The 16,687-nt window shown below is 56.4% G+C and overlaps 2 protein-coding genes across 2 annotated transcripts in view; one reads left to right on the top strand and one right to left on the bottom strand.

Annotated features, from left to right (window-relative positions):
* Nucleotides 1–1,749: 1,749 nt before the first annotated feature.
* CORO1A (coronin 1A) lies at nucleotides 1,750–6,857 on the bottom strand. Its single transcript, XM_004705690.2, has 11 exons — nucleotides 6,758–6,857; nucleotides 5,193–5,391; nucleotides 3,959–4,081; nucleotides 3,734–3,863; nucleotides 3,447–3,631; nucleotides 3,167–3,286; nucleotides 2,942–3,046; nucleotides 2,701–2,846; nucleotides 2,562–2,619; nucleotides 2,244–2,459; nucleotides 1,750–1,973 (listed from the first exon to the last, which is right to left on the bottom strand). The coding sequence occupies exons 2-11, from the start codon at nucleotides 5,388–5,390 to the stop codon at nucleotides 1,869–1,871; spliced, it is 1,386 nt and encodes a 461-aa protein (XP_004705747.1). The 5' UTR covers nucleotide 5,391; nucleotides 6,758–6,857; the 3' UTR covers nucleotides 1,750–1,868.
* Nucleotides 6,262–16,687, top strand: part of MAPK3 (mitogen-activated protein kinase 3) — a 92,589-nt gene continuing 82,163 nt past the window's right edge. The window contains exons 1-3 of the mRNA XM_004705689.2: nucleotides 6,262–6,294; nucleotides 6,692–6,817; nucleotides 7,210–7,326. Of these exons, the coding sequence (XP_004705746.2) occupies nucleotides 6,262–6,294; nucleotides 6,692–6,817; nucleotides 7,210–7,326 (276 nt within the window). The remainder of the gene's footprint in view (nucleotides 6,295–6,691; nucleotides 6,818–7,209; nucleotides 7,327–16,687) is intronic.

Below are 16,687 nucleotides of genomic sequence, written 5' to 3'. Positions count from 1 at the left end.
GCCTTCCAACGATCTGAGGGACAGTGAACTGGCCCCCTGTTTAAAAAGTTTGAGGACCCCTGCCATAAAGATTGATAATCTCAGAAACTCACAGGGGTGGTTCCACCCTGTCCTCTGTGCGTGGGCATCGACTCGATGGCCATGAGTTTTAAAAGATCCAGTGACCTTACAACCCAGATGTGGCCACAGCTGTCCCCTGGATGTGGACAGAGGATGAGAACAGGGTTGAAGTAGGAGAATAGTGGGCCCTGGTGGTATACTGCATACACATTGGGCTGCTAACCACACGGTCAGCAGTTTGAAACCACCAACGTCTCCCTGGGAGAAAGATGAGGCTTTCTACTCCCATAATGAGTGACCATTTCGGAGACCCACAGGGGCAATTCCACCCCGTCCTATGGGCTCCCTAGGAGTAGGCTTCCACCCCTGCTGGGGTACCCTGTCCCCTGGGTCGGCATCGACTTGATGATAGTGGGGGTGTTTTGTTTTCCCATGTCAGTCTTAACCCCAGATGTGGAGGCTGGAGAGCTAAGTGGGCCAAGACTTGGTGAGTGACGATTTCGTTTTCAACCATCCTCCCGACTGTCCCCCTTTGTTTTCAAGACCAAGTTTCTCGGCTCCTAAAATCTCTTCAGCTGTGGGGAAGGACTGGGGGGTCCAAGTTCCAGAACTTTCTTCAGTTCCCCCAGGCCAAGAGGACCCCTAGTTCCTGCTGGTCCACAGGGGCCGCAGAAGTATTGCCTCTTTAAGGGGCCCAGACACCAGCTTTTCGGATGTCATGGCCACACACACCCCTGGGGTCACTTGCACCCACACTGCATTCACAGAGCCTCCTCTGTGGTGTCCCTTCCCAACTTCCCAGGTAGGCTGATTGAGGCCCGGAAAGAAGTGACTTGCCTGATGTCACACAGCTTACATAGTCAGACCCAAGTAAGCAGGCAGGCGTGTATCCATCGGCCCTGTTCAGTTCCCTGCCTGCTGTGTGGGTGGTTTCTGGGACATGCTGAGGAGAGGGGACTGGGAATGGGCCTTTGGAGCCTACGTGGTATAATCCCAGCCCTGCTAGGGTTGGGGCAACCATCCTTAACAGCCGCGTGCTCTGCCAGACTAGGGGCACCCACTAAGAGTTGGGCATCAGAGACCGATCATGCCCCCTCTCCATCGGGCTGGTGGGTCTGCTTCCCAGTCTTCCCACGGAGGCTGCGTCCCCCCAGAACCCCCAGCTCTAGAGGCAGCAGCGAGGGGGCCACGGGGGTTCTGAACCAGATCGTGGCCCCCACCTGCTGTTTGTTTCCTCGCCTGACCACTCAGGCTGGCTGTCGCTTTGGCCCTAAACATCGTTCTTACAAAAGCTCCTCCTCGGGCCTGTGGTCTGAAAGATGCTGCCAAGTGCTCCTGGTCCTTGCTGAGGAGGAGAGGAAGGTGAAGGAATGATGAGGCTCTAGAGCAGGGTCCTGGGAGGAAGATGTCGCTTTCTACTCCTGTCACGGTACAGTCTGGGAAACCCACAGAGGCAGTTCTACTGCGTCCTACAGGGTCACTATGAGTTGGAATTGGTGGCAGCGAGTTTGGTTTGGGTTTTGAGATCAGGGTCCTAAACAGCTCGGATTTTCCACCTCTGAGATGCTGGGAGACAGAAGGCTCCCAGCTCCCATCGGCTTGGGTGCTTCCCACCCATCAAGGCCCTGTTCCTGTGATGGGGCCACCGAGTGAGGGGCAGGGGGATGGCAGTCTCAAGTCATCAGAGTCTGAGAGGTACCAGAAAATAAAGCCATTTTATTATTTTTTGTTCTCTGCCACAGTGGCCTGAGGAGTGGGGGTGGGTGGGAGGGGGTTTGGTGGTGGCCCTGCTGAAGACCCTGGGCCCTCTACTTGGCCTGGACTGTCGCCTCCAGCCTATCCAAGCGCTTCTGCAGCTCCTGCACGGTGGCTTGGAGCTTCCGCACTTCTTCCTCCAGCCGGGATACGGCATCCTGGGGGAGCCAACCAGCTCTGCGTCAGGCCCAGCTCCCTCAGCCCTGGCATCTGCGAGCTGCCCCCCAAGAGACCCTGGACGGAACTTCTCAGCCTGAAACCTGAGGCCTCAGGAGTGTCCACCCCTCACCCCAAAAGGATCCCCCACACTGCTGCCCCAAATGCCAGCCTCCCTCCACTGGGACAGAGACCAGATCCGCAGCAGCCACTGCCCGAACCCACTCCCCTCCTGAGGCCTGTGGTCCCCGAGTGCCTCTCACCCCTCTCACCGAGCTGGGCGTGCCGCAGGACTCTGGCGCTGCCCTCCTACGCCCGCTGTCCAGGCCCCGGTTGACCCGCAGCTCCCGGCTCTTCGAGGGCACATAGCCATCCTTGAGGGAAATGAGGAGGGGGCCGGCATCCCGTCCGCCAAACCACTCCTCAGCCGTGAGCGCAGGGTCGGGCCCTGCAGTGGGCGGGTACAGATCCTCCTGGAACAGGTCCGACTGCGGGCAAGGGCGAGGCTAGTTAGAGCGCTGAGCCCCCATCCCCCCCGCCCCACCCCAGCCCCCCAGATGGCTGCCCAGGAGGGGCCTTGGAAGCTTCACCTTCCTGGGCACAGTCATGGCGATGGGCTCACACTTCCGCTCGTGCAGCTTGTAGAACCTGTGGAAGCAGGAAGAAGTGAGCAGAGCCCACCTGGGGCTCGTGGGGCAGCGTAGGGTCAGACCAGGGCCGGCTGCTCACCTGGCGATCTCGCACTTGTTCACCTCCAGGCCGCGTTTGGGCATGTAGCCCATGCCACGCTGGGACTCCTTGGAGCTGAACATGCAGAGGTAGTGCAGGTACGGGGCCTCTGACGTGATCTCAAAGTAGCGGATGGAGCTGTCGCCCTGCGGCAGAAGCCAGCACCCAAAGACACCTCCAGCGGCCGCCCTTGGCAAGCCCCCCTCCCGCGCACCCCGCAGCCCCTGCCTGCCAGGGCCACCTTGCCACAGAGATAGACAATGTTGGTGTCAGGGTCGAAGAAGGGCAGCAGGACGCCGCTGCTCGTGTCCAGCTCCTGCAGGGACAGAGGCTCCTCCAGGTGCTTCTACAGAGACAGGGACCGTGTCAGGCGCTGGGACGGAGTGGGGGGGCTCGCTTCACCCCCGGGAAGGGGACGCAGCCCAGGCAGGTGGAGGTGGCAGGTGGCCGGGCGCGTGGCACTCACCGTGTCCCACAGTGCCACCTGCCGCTCGCTCATGCGGCTGAAGCCCGTGGTCAGGATCTTCCCGTCGGACACGAACACGGCGTGCACCGGCCGGGTCCCCTCGTGGGGGCGGTCCTTCTCCTGGCAGGGAAACGGGCGTGGTGGGTCAGGCCCCAACGCCCCGCCCCCGAGGGAGCCAGGCCCAGGTAGGGGGGTGGCAAACAGGACAAGGGAGGGTGGCACCCAGGGGCCTTGGTGGTGGTGGGTAGGAGGGCAAAGGTCACGATCCAGGGCCACTCACCGCGACCACGGTGCCCTTGCGGGGCTCGATGACGCGCACGCGCTTGTCGCGGCAGGACGTACAGATGAGGCCGCCGTCCCGGCTCCAGTCCACGCTATAGATGGTGTCCGGGTGCACGTCTGGGCCCAGCGTCAGCATGGCCTCCCCAGTGCCCACGTCCCACACCAGAATCACGTTGTCACAACCTGGGCAATCGACCCATCTGAGTCAGAACCCACAAGCCTCCCTGCCCTGCCCTGCCCTGCCCTGCCCAGCCAGCCCCCTCCCGCGCCGGCAGCCCCCTGCACCTGCGCTGAGCAGCACATTCTGCGCAGTGGGGTGCCAGGCCACAATGCCCACTCGCTTGGTGTGGCCCTCCAGGGTGACGACGGGCTCCCGAAGGGGCAGCACCAGGCCCCCGTCGGGGATCTCCCACACCTGCAGGGAAGGGGTCGGTGAGTTTTCCGGGCTCCGGCCTCTAGGCTCCAGACCTTGGGGAAGCCCCCTCCCCTTGGAAGCCCAGCCCTGCTCACCATGACTGTGCAGTCCTCAGAGCCACTAGCAATGACGTTGTCATTGTGCGGGCACCAGGCAATGTCCAGCACGGGCGCCGTGTGGCCGCAGACCGTGGGCACGTTCTTGTCCACTCGTCCAGTCTAGGGGTACAGCAGGACCTTGATGTGGGGTGCACTTTCCCCTCCACATCCCTCCATGCCCTCTCCAGAGTGTAAGACTGCCGGGTCCCTAGGTCCTGGTCTGGGGAGAAGGTGGGTCCTCTGTTTGCCACAGCCCCAGAGCTGTGTGGGCACACCCCAGGAGGACTGTGGGTTCGGGGCCAGGCTGAGCTGGATCTGCCCTTGGTGCTGTGTGGTCTGACCAAATTCTGACCTGGCTCCGTCTCAGCTTCTGAGCTTCTATGCTGGAAGATCAGTGGGAAATGGAATCTCTGGTCTCCCAGCTGCCCCCTCCCCACCCTCTATCCCTCCAGCTTCCTGAAGCAAGCAAGGCTTCCACGGCCAAGTGAGGAGCTTTGTGTGTGTGTGTGTGTGTGTGTGTGTGTGTAGGGGTTTGGGGCACTTGTGTTGGGACTGAGCTTCTCCCAGGAAGTGTGTGTGCGCGGTAGGGCTGTAGAGGCGATAGCAGGACTGGGAGGTTTGTCACCAAGGCCCCCAGGAAGGAGCAGAGGTTTGGAAATGGCCTCTTCCGGGGAGAGCTGCTGCAGGGCTTCCTGTGTGCAGAGCTGCGTGTGGGGGCGCAGGCCGGCTCTCACCCCGACAACCACTTCCTCTTTTCTTTGCCTCCATCGGTCCTTGTAAGGTAACAACCTAGGGCTCCTCACCCCTTCCTGCCTCACCCCCTAAAGAGCCCAGGAGGGTGCTGGGGGCAGGGCTCTACAGGCAGCATGGGGGAGGGGGACTGAGTGGGGAAGGGAGAACCACTCTTGCATCAACCCCCAGGGGCCAGAGCCTCTGGCAGGGCCAGCCCCTGGGTCCCCCCAACCCTGAAAAGCCCTGTTGGCCCTGCCCACTCTGTGCTTCTGAGGGGAGGGGGCCCTAGGCTGAGACCCCATGGGCTGGCTGTGTGGCCCCCTCCCAACCACCACAGGTAGGAGCGCCAAGGGTCTTCAGGCTCCTCGGGCCCATTCTACAGACAAGAACACTGAGACCCAAAGAGGCTTGGTGATGGTCAAGGGCCCTAGGGTGGGCACTGGCTGGCAGGCCACACCCTTAGGTGGAGGAGATGTTGCTTCAGGGTCCCAGGGCTCACCTTGCCCAGGGGCAGCACCAGGAAGGCCCCTCCCCCACTGGCCTCACAGATCAGGGCCACAAACTTGGGGTTGACGGCACAGAAGCCACTGTCCCAGGTGGTCTGTGAGACTCGCACATCTTCATAGCACTGGTCGGCCTTGGCCGGCTGTCCGAACACGTGACGGAACTTGCTGGAGCGGACCACCTGCCGGCTCATCCTGAGGGCATACGGATGGGGGCTCAGCAGGTCCACTGGGACCGGAGCCAGCCCCCACCTTTCTCAAGACACCCCTGGGTCTGGCTATCCTCAGCTCATTTCCCTAGCATGGTCTCCTTGGGCACCCCCTGCTCCCCACCCCACCACTGCATGTCTTCTACCCCCTGCCCCACTCCTGTCTCCCCACAAGGCCCTGCAGACCCCAGCTAACTCCAAACCACCCCTCCGGGCTGGTGCCCTTTTCTCTAGTGGGTTCAGAGCCTGAGCCCCAGTCGCTTGGAGGGTGAGGTCTGACTCATATCCCTCACACCCGCATGGGGAGCTTCCTGAAGGCAGGGGCTGACCCACCCTCCCCTGGAGGAAGTGGTGTGAGGGTCTGGGACGTGGGGGGATGAGCAGGTGGGACAGACTCCCTAGGAGGTCTCTGGGCACACATGCAAGCAGATGGCTCCTGTCTCCTCCCCCACTCTGCTGCCACTCTCTCGCCTCCACTCAGAAAAGGCAGGTGCCCTGGGGGGCTGTCTCCACTCGGGTGGGGGCTCCGGGAACAGAGGGCCGGGTACTGCCTCCTCCACAGTCCAGCTGGCCCACCGGAGAGCACCAAGCCAAGAGGCTCTGGGGCCAGTCCTGGTGCCACCCTGTCACCTGCCTGCCCAGTGTAGAGCCCACCTGTCCTTGCCCCTTGCCCCTTGCCTTCAAGTCTGTCCCCTTCACCTGGGGACCCCAGCCCTCCTGGCTCACCCTCTTGACACCCTACAGGCAGCTTGGAGCAGGTGCGAAAGGAGCAGCCTGCCGTGGGTTCAGTCACAGGTGAGAGGCCGGGGCCAGGGGTGAGAGGCACCCCAAATCGCAGACCGAAGGCCAGGAAGCCATGGCCCGGCTCTGCCTCCTCCTCCCCCCGCAGGTACCAGGCCCGGAAACCCTGAAAAGGGGAACTTGGTCTTTTCTTGTTTTGCTATCAACCCCTTCCTGTCTCGACGCTCAGCACAGCTGCTCCTGCACCCCACCCAGCCCCTCACCCCCTGGCCACCCCACAGACTCTCATTTTGGGAGGAATCGGGGTCACCGTGCACCCCAAGCCCCGCTGGTCCAGGCTGCAGACCCTCCATCTTGTCTGTGGTGGTCCCGCCCGCTCACCTCTCCAGAGCTCCTCGGACGCAGATGGCTGTGGAGCCCCCACTCGGGGACAGTGGCCCCCACTCGGGGACAGTGGCCCCCACTCGGGGACACCCGGCAGCCAGCCACCCGGACAAGCTGTCCGCCCCCACAACGTCAGCTCCCACGCTCACGCCTGCCCACAGGTGGCCCAGTGCACGCACAGGCCTCTGCAGGCAGCCCACCCCCTCCCCCCAGGTCCCCAGCCCTACCTGCTGCCAGAGATGACAATGAGCCTCCGAGTGGAGGACGAAGAAGTGGAGGAGGAGGCGGCAGGAGCCGGGAGAGCCCAGACTCGCCGAGGATGCTCTTGTCAAGACAATGAATGAGAAGCGCCGAGCGGCCGCCTCCTTAGGGGTGGCAGCGCCCCTTTGGGGCGGAGCTCCGAGAGGGGATGGCCCTGCCCTCCGCGCCAGGGGCCACCCGCCGCCCCGCGACCCAAGCACCGCCCTCCCCGCCGCCAGCCCCGAGCCCGATCCCCGCACGACAGACGCTGCCGGCTGGTCGCTGCGAGGCCACTGCTTGGCACATGTGCCCAAATACCCTGTCCTCCGTGCCTCCTGCAGCCCACCCACTGCTCCTCACCGTCCTTGGCTGTCTGTCGCGCGTTAGAAGACCCCCCGGGCGCCCCCCCCCTAACTATGTGCCCCGGTCCCTCTCCCAGCCCCGGCTGGGCCTGCACCCAGGGAGCCTGGTTGTCGCCCTGCGCCCCGAAATTTACACAAGCCAGGAGCAGGCCGATCTCCTGGCTTCAGCAGCCGCCCAGCTTCAAAGGTGCCAGGTGTGGAATCCGTGACAGAGGTGACAGAAGCACCTGCAGGTTGAAACGTCGCTGGGGAGAAGGCGGGGTTTTCTACTGGGGTCAACAGTTCCAGTCTGGGAAACCTGCAGGGGTCACCGCTATGAGTCAGCACTGATTGGGTTTGTCAGTTTCATTTTGGGAAAGAGGACGCAGAGGTGACCGCCCACCCCCCCGGGGCCGAAGAGGGCGCTGGGGTTGCGGTATCAAGAGGGACTGCAGTCTCTCAGACCCTCGGATGCAGAGCAGGTCTCTGGGAGGGGACACCGCGGAGGGCGGGTAAGGCCTTGTCTAAAAGGAGACTGGTTTAAGGGCTTGACTTTATACTGGCTGGCCTTCTCAGTAGACAACCTCACTGCTACCGAGTCAATGTCGACTCGGGGTCGAACTGCCCCCTGTGAGTTTCTGAGACTGTTGGTCTCTCTGGGAGTAGAAAGCCTTTGTCCTGAGGAGCGGCTGGTGGTTTCAAACTGCTGGCCTTGCAGGTAACAGTCCACGGGGTAGCCACATCGCCGCCAGGGCTCCTCTTCCTCAGTGGCAGTGTCCCAAGGGGCCCCGGTGGAGTAGTGGGTCTTTGCACAAACCACACGTTCAGTCATTGGAAACTGCCTGCTGCTCCCAGGGAGAAAGAGCAGGCTTGCTGCCTCGGTCAACAGTTTCTGTTTCGGGTTCAGATCTCACTGGGGCAATTCCCCCCTGTCCTGGAGGGCTGATATGAGTGGACACCGACTAGACGCAATGCCGTTTGCCTTTTAATGGCATCATATCTACCTCATAGCGCTCTGGGGCAATTAATTACCCCCAGATCACCCGGGGAAGCCGTAGATAGTGTCTGGAGTATGTGGGCTCTCATCACCATTATTGTCTGCAGGAACACTGGGGCTGGACTTGCAGGGACAAGAAGGTGCCAACAGGCCCGAGGAGAAGAGCATTTTCCAGGCAGAGCAAAGGCCCAGAAACCAGAAGACAGTCCAGGAACCAAGGGGCTGGCTCACCACTTCTAGGTGGGAAGATGGTGGCTGCGCCTCATTTCCTCCTCTGCAGATAGGGGATCGAAAGGATGCGTCCTCCTACTGAGCTCACAGAGAGTGCACGTGAATGTGTTTATTCAACTGTCACAGCTGAAACCTTGGATTGTATGGGAGGGCCTGGAGCCTCCTGCCTTGGACCAGGGGCCATGGACCGAGATGTGCCAGCTTCAACCGAGGAAGAATCACAGTCCACAGGGGGCCCTTACTATGTGCTGGTCACTGTTGCCAACACTATCGCGTGCTGTTTGTTTCATCCTCTCAGAAACCCTGGTTGTTGCCGTGAAGCGCAGTTGGTTCGGTTCCAACCCATAGCAACCGTCTGCGCAACAGAGCGAAACACTGCCGGGTCCTGCGCCCGCCTCACAGCCCGTGTTATATCGAAGACCACTTCTCCAGCCACTGTGCCAACCCATCTCATTGTGTCAATCGTCTCCTCTTCGGGGCTGACCGTATCCCAGGGATATGGTCTCTCCCGATAACATGACCCAAGTACTTCCTCACTGCGAAGGACTATTCCAGCCGCGCTTCTTCCCAGACAGGTGTGTTGGCTCTTCCGGCAGCCGGTGGTGGCTTCTGTTGCGGCTGTTGTCACTGGGTGCCATGGAGTCGGTTGTGACCCAGAGTGACCTTAGCTGCCCGGTCCTGCGCCTCCTCACAAGCCCGCTGGGCAGCCACGGTGCCCATTCATTTCCTTGGGGGCTTCCTCGTGGTCGACACCCCTCTCCTTTGGTCTATTCGATGTTCTCCAGCAAGTTCATGATGTCCATGCACCGCTCGCCTGCAGGCTTCCTTATTGTCCAACCTCCACTCGAAAATGCAACTGGGGACCGGGAAGTGTCAGGGGCCCTGGGAGGGGTTAGCGTTCAAGTACTTCCAGAGGAAGGCCAGGTGCTTCAACTTGTTCCTATAGAAGCTTTGAGAAAAGGCCTATGCCTTCACAGCACAGCACCACCACCTGCCTGCCCAGCAGCACTTGGCTGGCCACCATCACTGCCCGGCCTTGACCGTGGCCACCCAACAGCAGGCCCTCTCCTCCGTCTCCGCAGTCACCTGCTCAGGATCGTTTCTTACTCCTGCCCCTTTCCTGGTGGCAGCACCAGCAGTTGCTTTGGGGGACCCATCCTTTCCTATCAGGGGGTGCATGAGCCTCGGGTGGGGCTCAGAGGTAGGCATCAGACCCAGGCTTACGCCCCTCAAAGCAGCCTTTGTGGTTGGTTCAGCAATCAGATCCAGATTTGGACCTTGTGTCAGGCTGGGTCCTCTAGAGAAGCACAATCTAGTGAAACTTGTATGTGTAGCCAGAGCGTCATCCTCAGGAACTGGCTGACACGGTTACACTCACTCTACTCACTGCCAGTTCTGACTCTGTGTTAGTCTGGGTACTTTGGAGAAACAAATCCACAGCAACTCGTGCATAAGAGAGAGTTTTATGTAAAGGTTAAGCGCACATCAAGAAAACATCCCAACCCAGTGCTGCCCAAGCCCACAAGTCCAACATTAACCCATTAGCCCATATGTCCCACACCAATCCAGAAAGTCCTCCTCCATCTCACAAAGCAGATGCAATGACGCCGACTGACTGCTGGAGGAAAGCCAAGTCAGTGAGTGTGTAAGCATCTCAGCACTGGCAGGGTCTCCACACGGGTGATCCAGCACCCGGGGCTGCATCAGGGTAGGTCCATGTGGCTTCTCCTCGGGGAGGTCTTACAGGAAGTCAGCCTTGCCAGCTGAAGCAGGAACTGCTAAGGCAGCTGCACCCTGGTGCGACCATCACAAAGCAAGAGACCTGAGAACTACAAAGGCGAGGCTCACCGAACCATTTATCCCTCTGCCCTTCAATTAATCCCACATATGTTTATCGGCCAGGTTGGCACAAGAAACTAACTAACTCAGACTCATAGCGACCCCATCACAAAGCAAGAGACCTGAGAACTACAAAGGCGAGGCTCACCGAACCATTTATCCCTCTGCCCTTCAATTAATCCCACATATGTTTATCGGCCAGGTTGGCACAAGAAACTAACTAACTCAGACTCATAGCGACCCTATAGTACAGGACGGAACTGCCCCTGTGGGTTTCCAAGACTGCAACTCTTTTAGGGAAAAGAAAGCCTCATCTTTCTCTGGTGGTTTTGAACTGCTGACCTGGCAGTTAGTGGGCCAACTCATCACACCACCAGGGATCTTACCCACGGCTCCAGAGACGGGCAAGACCCCAGTCCGAGGGTTGGCTGTGAGATGAAGGCATCTTCTAACTTACGTAGCTGCCAGGGCTGACCAACTTTCAGATCCGCAGGATAGACAGGAAGCTGCTAGCTTGTGAGCGGAGGTGGCTGACAAATCCACGACTGGCCGGTGGTGTGGCAGGCCACTAACTGAAGCCCCAATAATTGGAAGTCCCAGGAGAGTCAATACAAGATCCAAAGGGAGCCAAAAGCTAGCGAGCTTTCCCAAATCCTTAAATAGTCAATGCAGGCCAACCCCTTAAGGAGCGACTAAGCACACTGTCTCCCACCACAATCCCTTTGTATTTGGTCAGGCTTGATCCTATCCGATCACATCGTGGAGAGCGACTACAGCAGTCCAGAACTGCTGCATGCCATAATGCACAGGTGCCATGCCAGAAACTCACAGCGCAGCCAAGTTGACACACAACCTTAACAACCATGGGCCTGCTGGGAAAAGAAAAAAAAAAAAAAAGAGCCCTTTCCCCACTGGGGGTTAGTAAGCCCCCAGAGGTGAGAACATAAAGGTAGTCATATTCTTGCTATCATTTGAATATGTAGATCAAGCTGTGCCTAAAGTCCTTAAGCTTTCTGTTATATAAAGGTGTTTGTTTTGTTTGCATACGGCTGTTTGAGTTGGATTTCTGGCACTTGCAACCGTAAGGAGTCTGACTGGTAGACTCCCCTGGAGGAAGACTGGCCCACAGGATCATCCAGAGTACCAGATACGGTGGTGACCCAGGAGATAAAGTTGAAACTCCTTAGTGACACCAGCAAGACCTTCTCTGCACTACCGAGGCTGAGGCCTGGAGGGACGTGGAAGCCAGGCCTGGAGAATCCTAGCTCTACTGTGTCCTCACTGCCCCTCGTCGGGCGAGGTTTCCTCATTTATAAAACCTGCACCGTCATCGTCACTTAATATAGCATCAAGACTCACGCACAGCGTGTGGGTTCATGCCACGCCTAGTGCCAGTCACCACCACATTTGAGTGTTGGCATGTTCCCTCTCCTAGCAGTCTTCACTGGAGAAAACTTGACCCAAGGACCACACAAGGAACACGTTGTCCTACGCAGGATGTTCTGCCCTTCGGATGGCCCAACTCTCCGCAGTGACTGCTCTTTTCACCCTCTTTCTTCTCAATCCTCCACCTGTCCACATGGCTATGTCCTAGGCAGCGTGCTTGCTGCAAGTGGCAGCGAGCCCTAGCTCGGCCGCTAGGAGCACCTGGCCAAGTGTGCCCTGAGACTTAATCCCAGGCCTTCACATTGGAGCTGGGAGTCCTGGAACAGGGTGGTGCCGTGGCTATGGCTTGGGCTGCTAACTACCAAGTCAGCAGTTCAAAACCACCAGGAGAAAGATGAGACTCTCTACTCCCACACGGAGTGCAGGTCTAGGAAACCCACAGGGGCACTTTTACCCTGCCCCATCGAGTCTCCATGAGTCAGAATTGGCTCGAGGGCAGTAAGAGGGGCCCTGGGGACAGAAGGGTTATGGGTTGAGCTGCTAACTCCCAGAAACCACCAGCCTCTCCAGGGGAGAAGAATGAGACTCTCTACTGTAGTAAGAGCGACAGTCTCGGGACTTTAGAAGGGCAGTTCTACCCCATCCTATAGGGTCGGTCGCTGTGAGTTTGCACTGACTCAAGGGCAGCAAGGTTGGGTTTGGGGAGGTCTGGGCAGTATAGTGGGAAAGGGGTTGGGCTGCTAATCACAATGTCAACAGTTTGAACCCACCAGCTGCTCCTTGGGAGAAAGACGAGGCTTTCTTGGGGGATAGGCCAAAGATGGTGCAAAAAGTTAATGTGTTTGGCTGCTAACTGACAGGTTGAGGGTTCAAATCCACCCAAAAAGCCTTTGGAAGCAGGGAATGGAGATCCACGTCCGAAAAATCAGCCATAGGAGGCCCCGTGGGGCACAGTGACATTCTGATTCACAGGGGGTTTCCATGAAGATCAAGTCCTGAGACCACTCTCTGAATCCCTGGGTCCAGCCGTACTTGAAGCTGGCCTTTTTCAGTTATGTGAAGCAATCGATACTTCTTCCCCAGCTGTCCCCTCATCCCCCCATTTCCCCACTCCCCCTACCCCACCTTAACCAAGTTTGAGTTCAATTTCTCTCTTTTCTTTTTTAACTTCTGGTGGAAATAATGTTCTATTTTATCTGTTTGTTTGATTTTTACTTGTTTACATTTTAAACTTTTATTAAAACAGTTTTTATTAAATAATATTTTTATTATTTTAAACTTTCATTATGGACTTTTCAAACATGTGGGAAACAGAGCAGGAAGAGAGTGTATGTGGATGAAGCCTTTATCCTCATACCTCTAGACGCCTGGCAGGCTGGGTTTCTGGGGTGGAGGGAGGCTTCACCCTTGTGAGTCCCAATCACATTCTCATCATTAACATTGTTCACACTGTACCTGTACCCTCCTGTAATAGAGCTGCCTTAAAGTGACCTCTCATGAGCACACGGCTGACTGTTATCTAGCTGGCAGCTTTAATTACAGGAACAGATATGTGATCAGGGGATGTCATTCCCCCCTCCCTGCCCCCAGCACTGGTGTTTGGTTACTCCTCCAATGTACTCAGGGACCTTTAGGGTTAGGGTACAGCCCACTTTGTTAAGTATGTGGTTACCTGTAATGAGGGGGACTTGCACGCTCCCCGCCCCCCCTGCGAGGGCATATAAACTGTTGTTGGAAATATAATCTCTCTCTCTCTTTGTGCTGATCTGGCTCCTGAAGTCATGGCGGCAGAGGTGAGCCCTTGCATGCTGTATCTTGTCTGATGTCTCTTTAATTTACCCTTCAATTACACAACCACCCCCTTGGACCCATTTGGCTGTGGGGGCTAGTCCCCAACACAAACACACCACTTAAGAGTCCTGTAAGAAAACCCTTGTCCCCGTCACCAGCTTGAGCACTTTAATTAATAGCGTGCCAATGTTGCTTCATCTTGTTAGCATATTAAAATTTATGTATAGAGGGAGGGGGAAACGAGCAAATGATATTAAGGGCTAAAGTAGAGGGCAAATGTTTTGAGATTGATGAGGGCAACAAATGTACATGTGTGCTTGACTCAATGGATGGATGGATGGACTGTGATAAGAATTGCACGAGCCCTCAATAAAAAAAATTTTTTTAAATCTATGTATAAACGCAAATCCCAAGTGCCGGAGCACTTCACCTTCAGCGCTGTAGTGCTTTTACCTCTGACAGAAAAGAATTTTCCAAAAACACCAGCCTCTCTCGTTCAATGCCATTAAAATGTATAGATTGAATTGGGAAGCACTGACATCTTTATAATATTCCCTCTTTGAATGTGGTGTATTTCTCTCGATATGTATGTCATCTTCTTTTATGTCCCTCAATGCAATTTTATTATTTGCCCTGTAAAGCTATTGCACAGCATTTAATTTCTGCCCCCCCCCCATTGTTGTGCGGTGCCATAAAATCACACGACAGAAGGAAACAGCACACGGTCCCGCGCCGTCCTCCGTTGTCCGTCCTTCGTTGTTCTCAAGTCCGAGCCCACTGTGCTGCTGCAGCCACTGTGTCAAGCCGTCTCTGCAGCCCCTCCACGGCACCAGGCACGATGTCCCTCTCCAGGGCCCTTGCTCCCTGACGGTGCGTCCAAAGACCACGAGAGGACGACGTCTCCCTACCGGTGCCTCTCAGGAGCTTCTGTCTTTTCCTTCCATAGGCATATTATAACGGTGTTATAATTTTATTCCATAGACCTATTATAATTTTGTGGCTGTTTGCATGGTTGCTCCTAGTTATAACTTTATTTTTCATTTTCTCCCTTTTTAGACCCACTTTATTCAGGTATGAGTTTCACACAAGAAAATAAATCCATTCTGAGCTCAGGTTTCATTCGTTTTGACAAAGATATCCACCATATAATCACCACTATAATCAAGATTTAGAATATTTCTGTCACCCAGACATGTCCCTCATACCCTTCTACAATCACCTCCACCCTCGGCCCCCAGGCGAGCGCTGCTCTGCTCTTTGTCGTTGTCGATTAGCTGTGCTTGTTCCAGAATGTTCTGTACCAGGAATAACACAGGGAGCTCCTTGGGGCCAGGCTGCTTTGCTCGGTGTAATGTTTTGAGATTCAATCATGTCGCTGTAGTTGAGAGAAGAAATGTTTTTATTTTACCTCACCCCAAGGCCATAATTACACCTAACGACATTAGCAATGCTTTCTTAGCATCATCTAATACCCGGGTGATGCTCTAATTCCCATGATGGCCGAAAGAAAGAACCCGTTGATCAATTTTAGCGTCAGGGTAAATGGGACGGCCAGACATTAGGTGCCTCTGCTGGGATGCAGTAAGCGGTATACAGCAGCACCTTTGTCACATGTATATACATATATTCAAATATCTAGATGCAATGACTAGTTTATAGATCATCGAAGAGAGAGAACAGGGTCAACAACACCGTGAGCAAAGGGAGACACTAAGAGAGGCACAAGAAAGCACGGCAGCAGAGGTGGACACTTACAGACAGGAAAAGCCCGGGGAGCAGCCTCTGACCTCCACCTTCATCTTGAGGAGAAGACTCATCACCAGCAGCCTGAGCCTTGGGGTGAGGTAAAATAAAACCATTTCTTCTCTCAACTACAGCGACATGATTGAATCCTGAGAAGCAGAGGGCAGACCCACCTCCACCACCCAACCTTCCCACCAGTGCTGACACCAGCCATCCTTCTTCTCTGCTGGGCTTGGTCGTTCCTCACAGTGGCCACACACAACTCACAGACGGTGTTCGTGCTTACGGTGGGCTTAGGGAGGCAGCAGGTTAGACTTCAGAATCATCACACGCTCACAGAATATCGTTATTTGGTCAGGACAGCTTCCACTCAGTCATGCTTACAAACAAACGCCTCTCTGGTCTTTAGCCTCCGAGCCATGCGGGCCCCTTAGGCTCCAGCCTGTTCAGACAAGTGTTGCAACGCTCTTTAACTCTGCCACTGAATGCCCATCCTGCCAGGAAGCCTCGGATTAAGGGTGCTCAACTCATAACTCTCGGATCAGCGAAACCTAGCTCCCCGGAGGCACCTCACTCGAACCAGCAATCCTCCTGTGCGAAGGCACTCCGCCTTCTTATTCTGGGGGCCAGGGAATCCCACCACACCATCTCTTGTGGTCCCCGGGTTCTCTTCCTGCTGCTTCTCTGCTAACTGACACCCTCTCTGATGTCACAGCTCTCTGTCTCCTGGCTCGAGGGTGCTCAGTGCAGGGATCTCAGGCCCCACTCCATTCCTGGCACTTCTTTCTGGGTGGTTGCGAGATGCCCCTCTCTGCCTCTGGAATGGCTCATTTGAAGCTTGGCACGGGATGGCAAAACTGAGCAACCCCCATCTTATAGCCCCATGGGTCTTACTTGCGTGGTCCTGCCGTAAAAGGGTGCCATGCTACTTACTGACACTATGAGCAAGCGGCCTTTGGGTGGGCCCCCAGCACCTCACATTTGCATAGTGCTCCCCAGTCATTTGGTGGGAGTTGCAAAGATGATGGCTAGACGGGCCATGGGAGTATTCACAACAGTGCTGTGCCCAATCCTGCAGTAACAATAACAGCGAGGTTAGTCCAGATGAACAAGGGTGGGGAAGCAAATGGGACTCTACTAGCTGACCTGGGTCCCAAGTGTTTCATTTCTAGCCACGGTGAAGCACGCACCATTCCCTAACACGGGACTCTCTTTTCTGGGACCCATGCCTTTATCTCTGTCTCTCCTCTTTTCCCTCCTTGGTAATCCACTGCTCTTCAAGACTTGGTCCAACTGAAGAGTCACCCATCCATTTCTATCAGCATATAGTGTCTAACATGCTTTCTTCCTGGGCCACCCTCCCTGACTCCCCTTCCCTGCACACCTGTGCTTCAAGAGGCTGCCTGGACAGCTTGGGCTCCTTCCTGGGTTTCCCAACAAGGCAGATCTGGGATTGGAACCAGGTCGGATGGCCTTTGGTAGGCCATGTGTTATTCCCTCTGTGTCTGGATGTCTAAATCTCTAGGATGGGGACGATATAAAGACTTCTGGTTCTTGAGACTTTGAAATTATGGCCTTCTTATCCAGGC

This window comes from Echinops telfairi, unplaced genomic scaffold, assembly GCF_000313985.2.
Source record: "Echinops telfairi isolate 266 unplaced genomic scaffold, ASM31398v2 ScPeMD7_5;HRSCAF=22, whole genome shotgun sequence".
Classification (NCBI taxonomy): Eukaryota; Metazoa; Chordata; class Mammalia; order Afrosoricida; family Tenrecidae; genus Echinops; species Echinops telfairi.
The sequence above is the reverse complement of the archived record's forward strand: the minus strand, read 5'-3'. Positions and strand labels throughout refer to the sequence as shown.

Excerpts from the sequence above, each read along its gene's own strand:
- CORO1A (XM_004705690.2), bottom strand. The coding sequence starts at position 5,390 with ATGAGCCGGCAGGTGGTCCGCTCCAGCAAGTTCCGTCACGTGTTCGGA. Across the intron at positions 4,082-5,192 it reads TGGTGCTGCCCCTGGGCAAG|ACTGGACGAGTGGACAAGAA; the intron begins GTGAGCCCTGGG and ends CTGTACCCCTAG. Across the intron at positions 2,460-2,561 it reads CCATGACTGTGCCCAGGAAG|TCGGACCTGTTCCAGGAGGA; the intron begins GTGAAGCTTCCA and ends CCTTGCCCGCAG.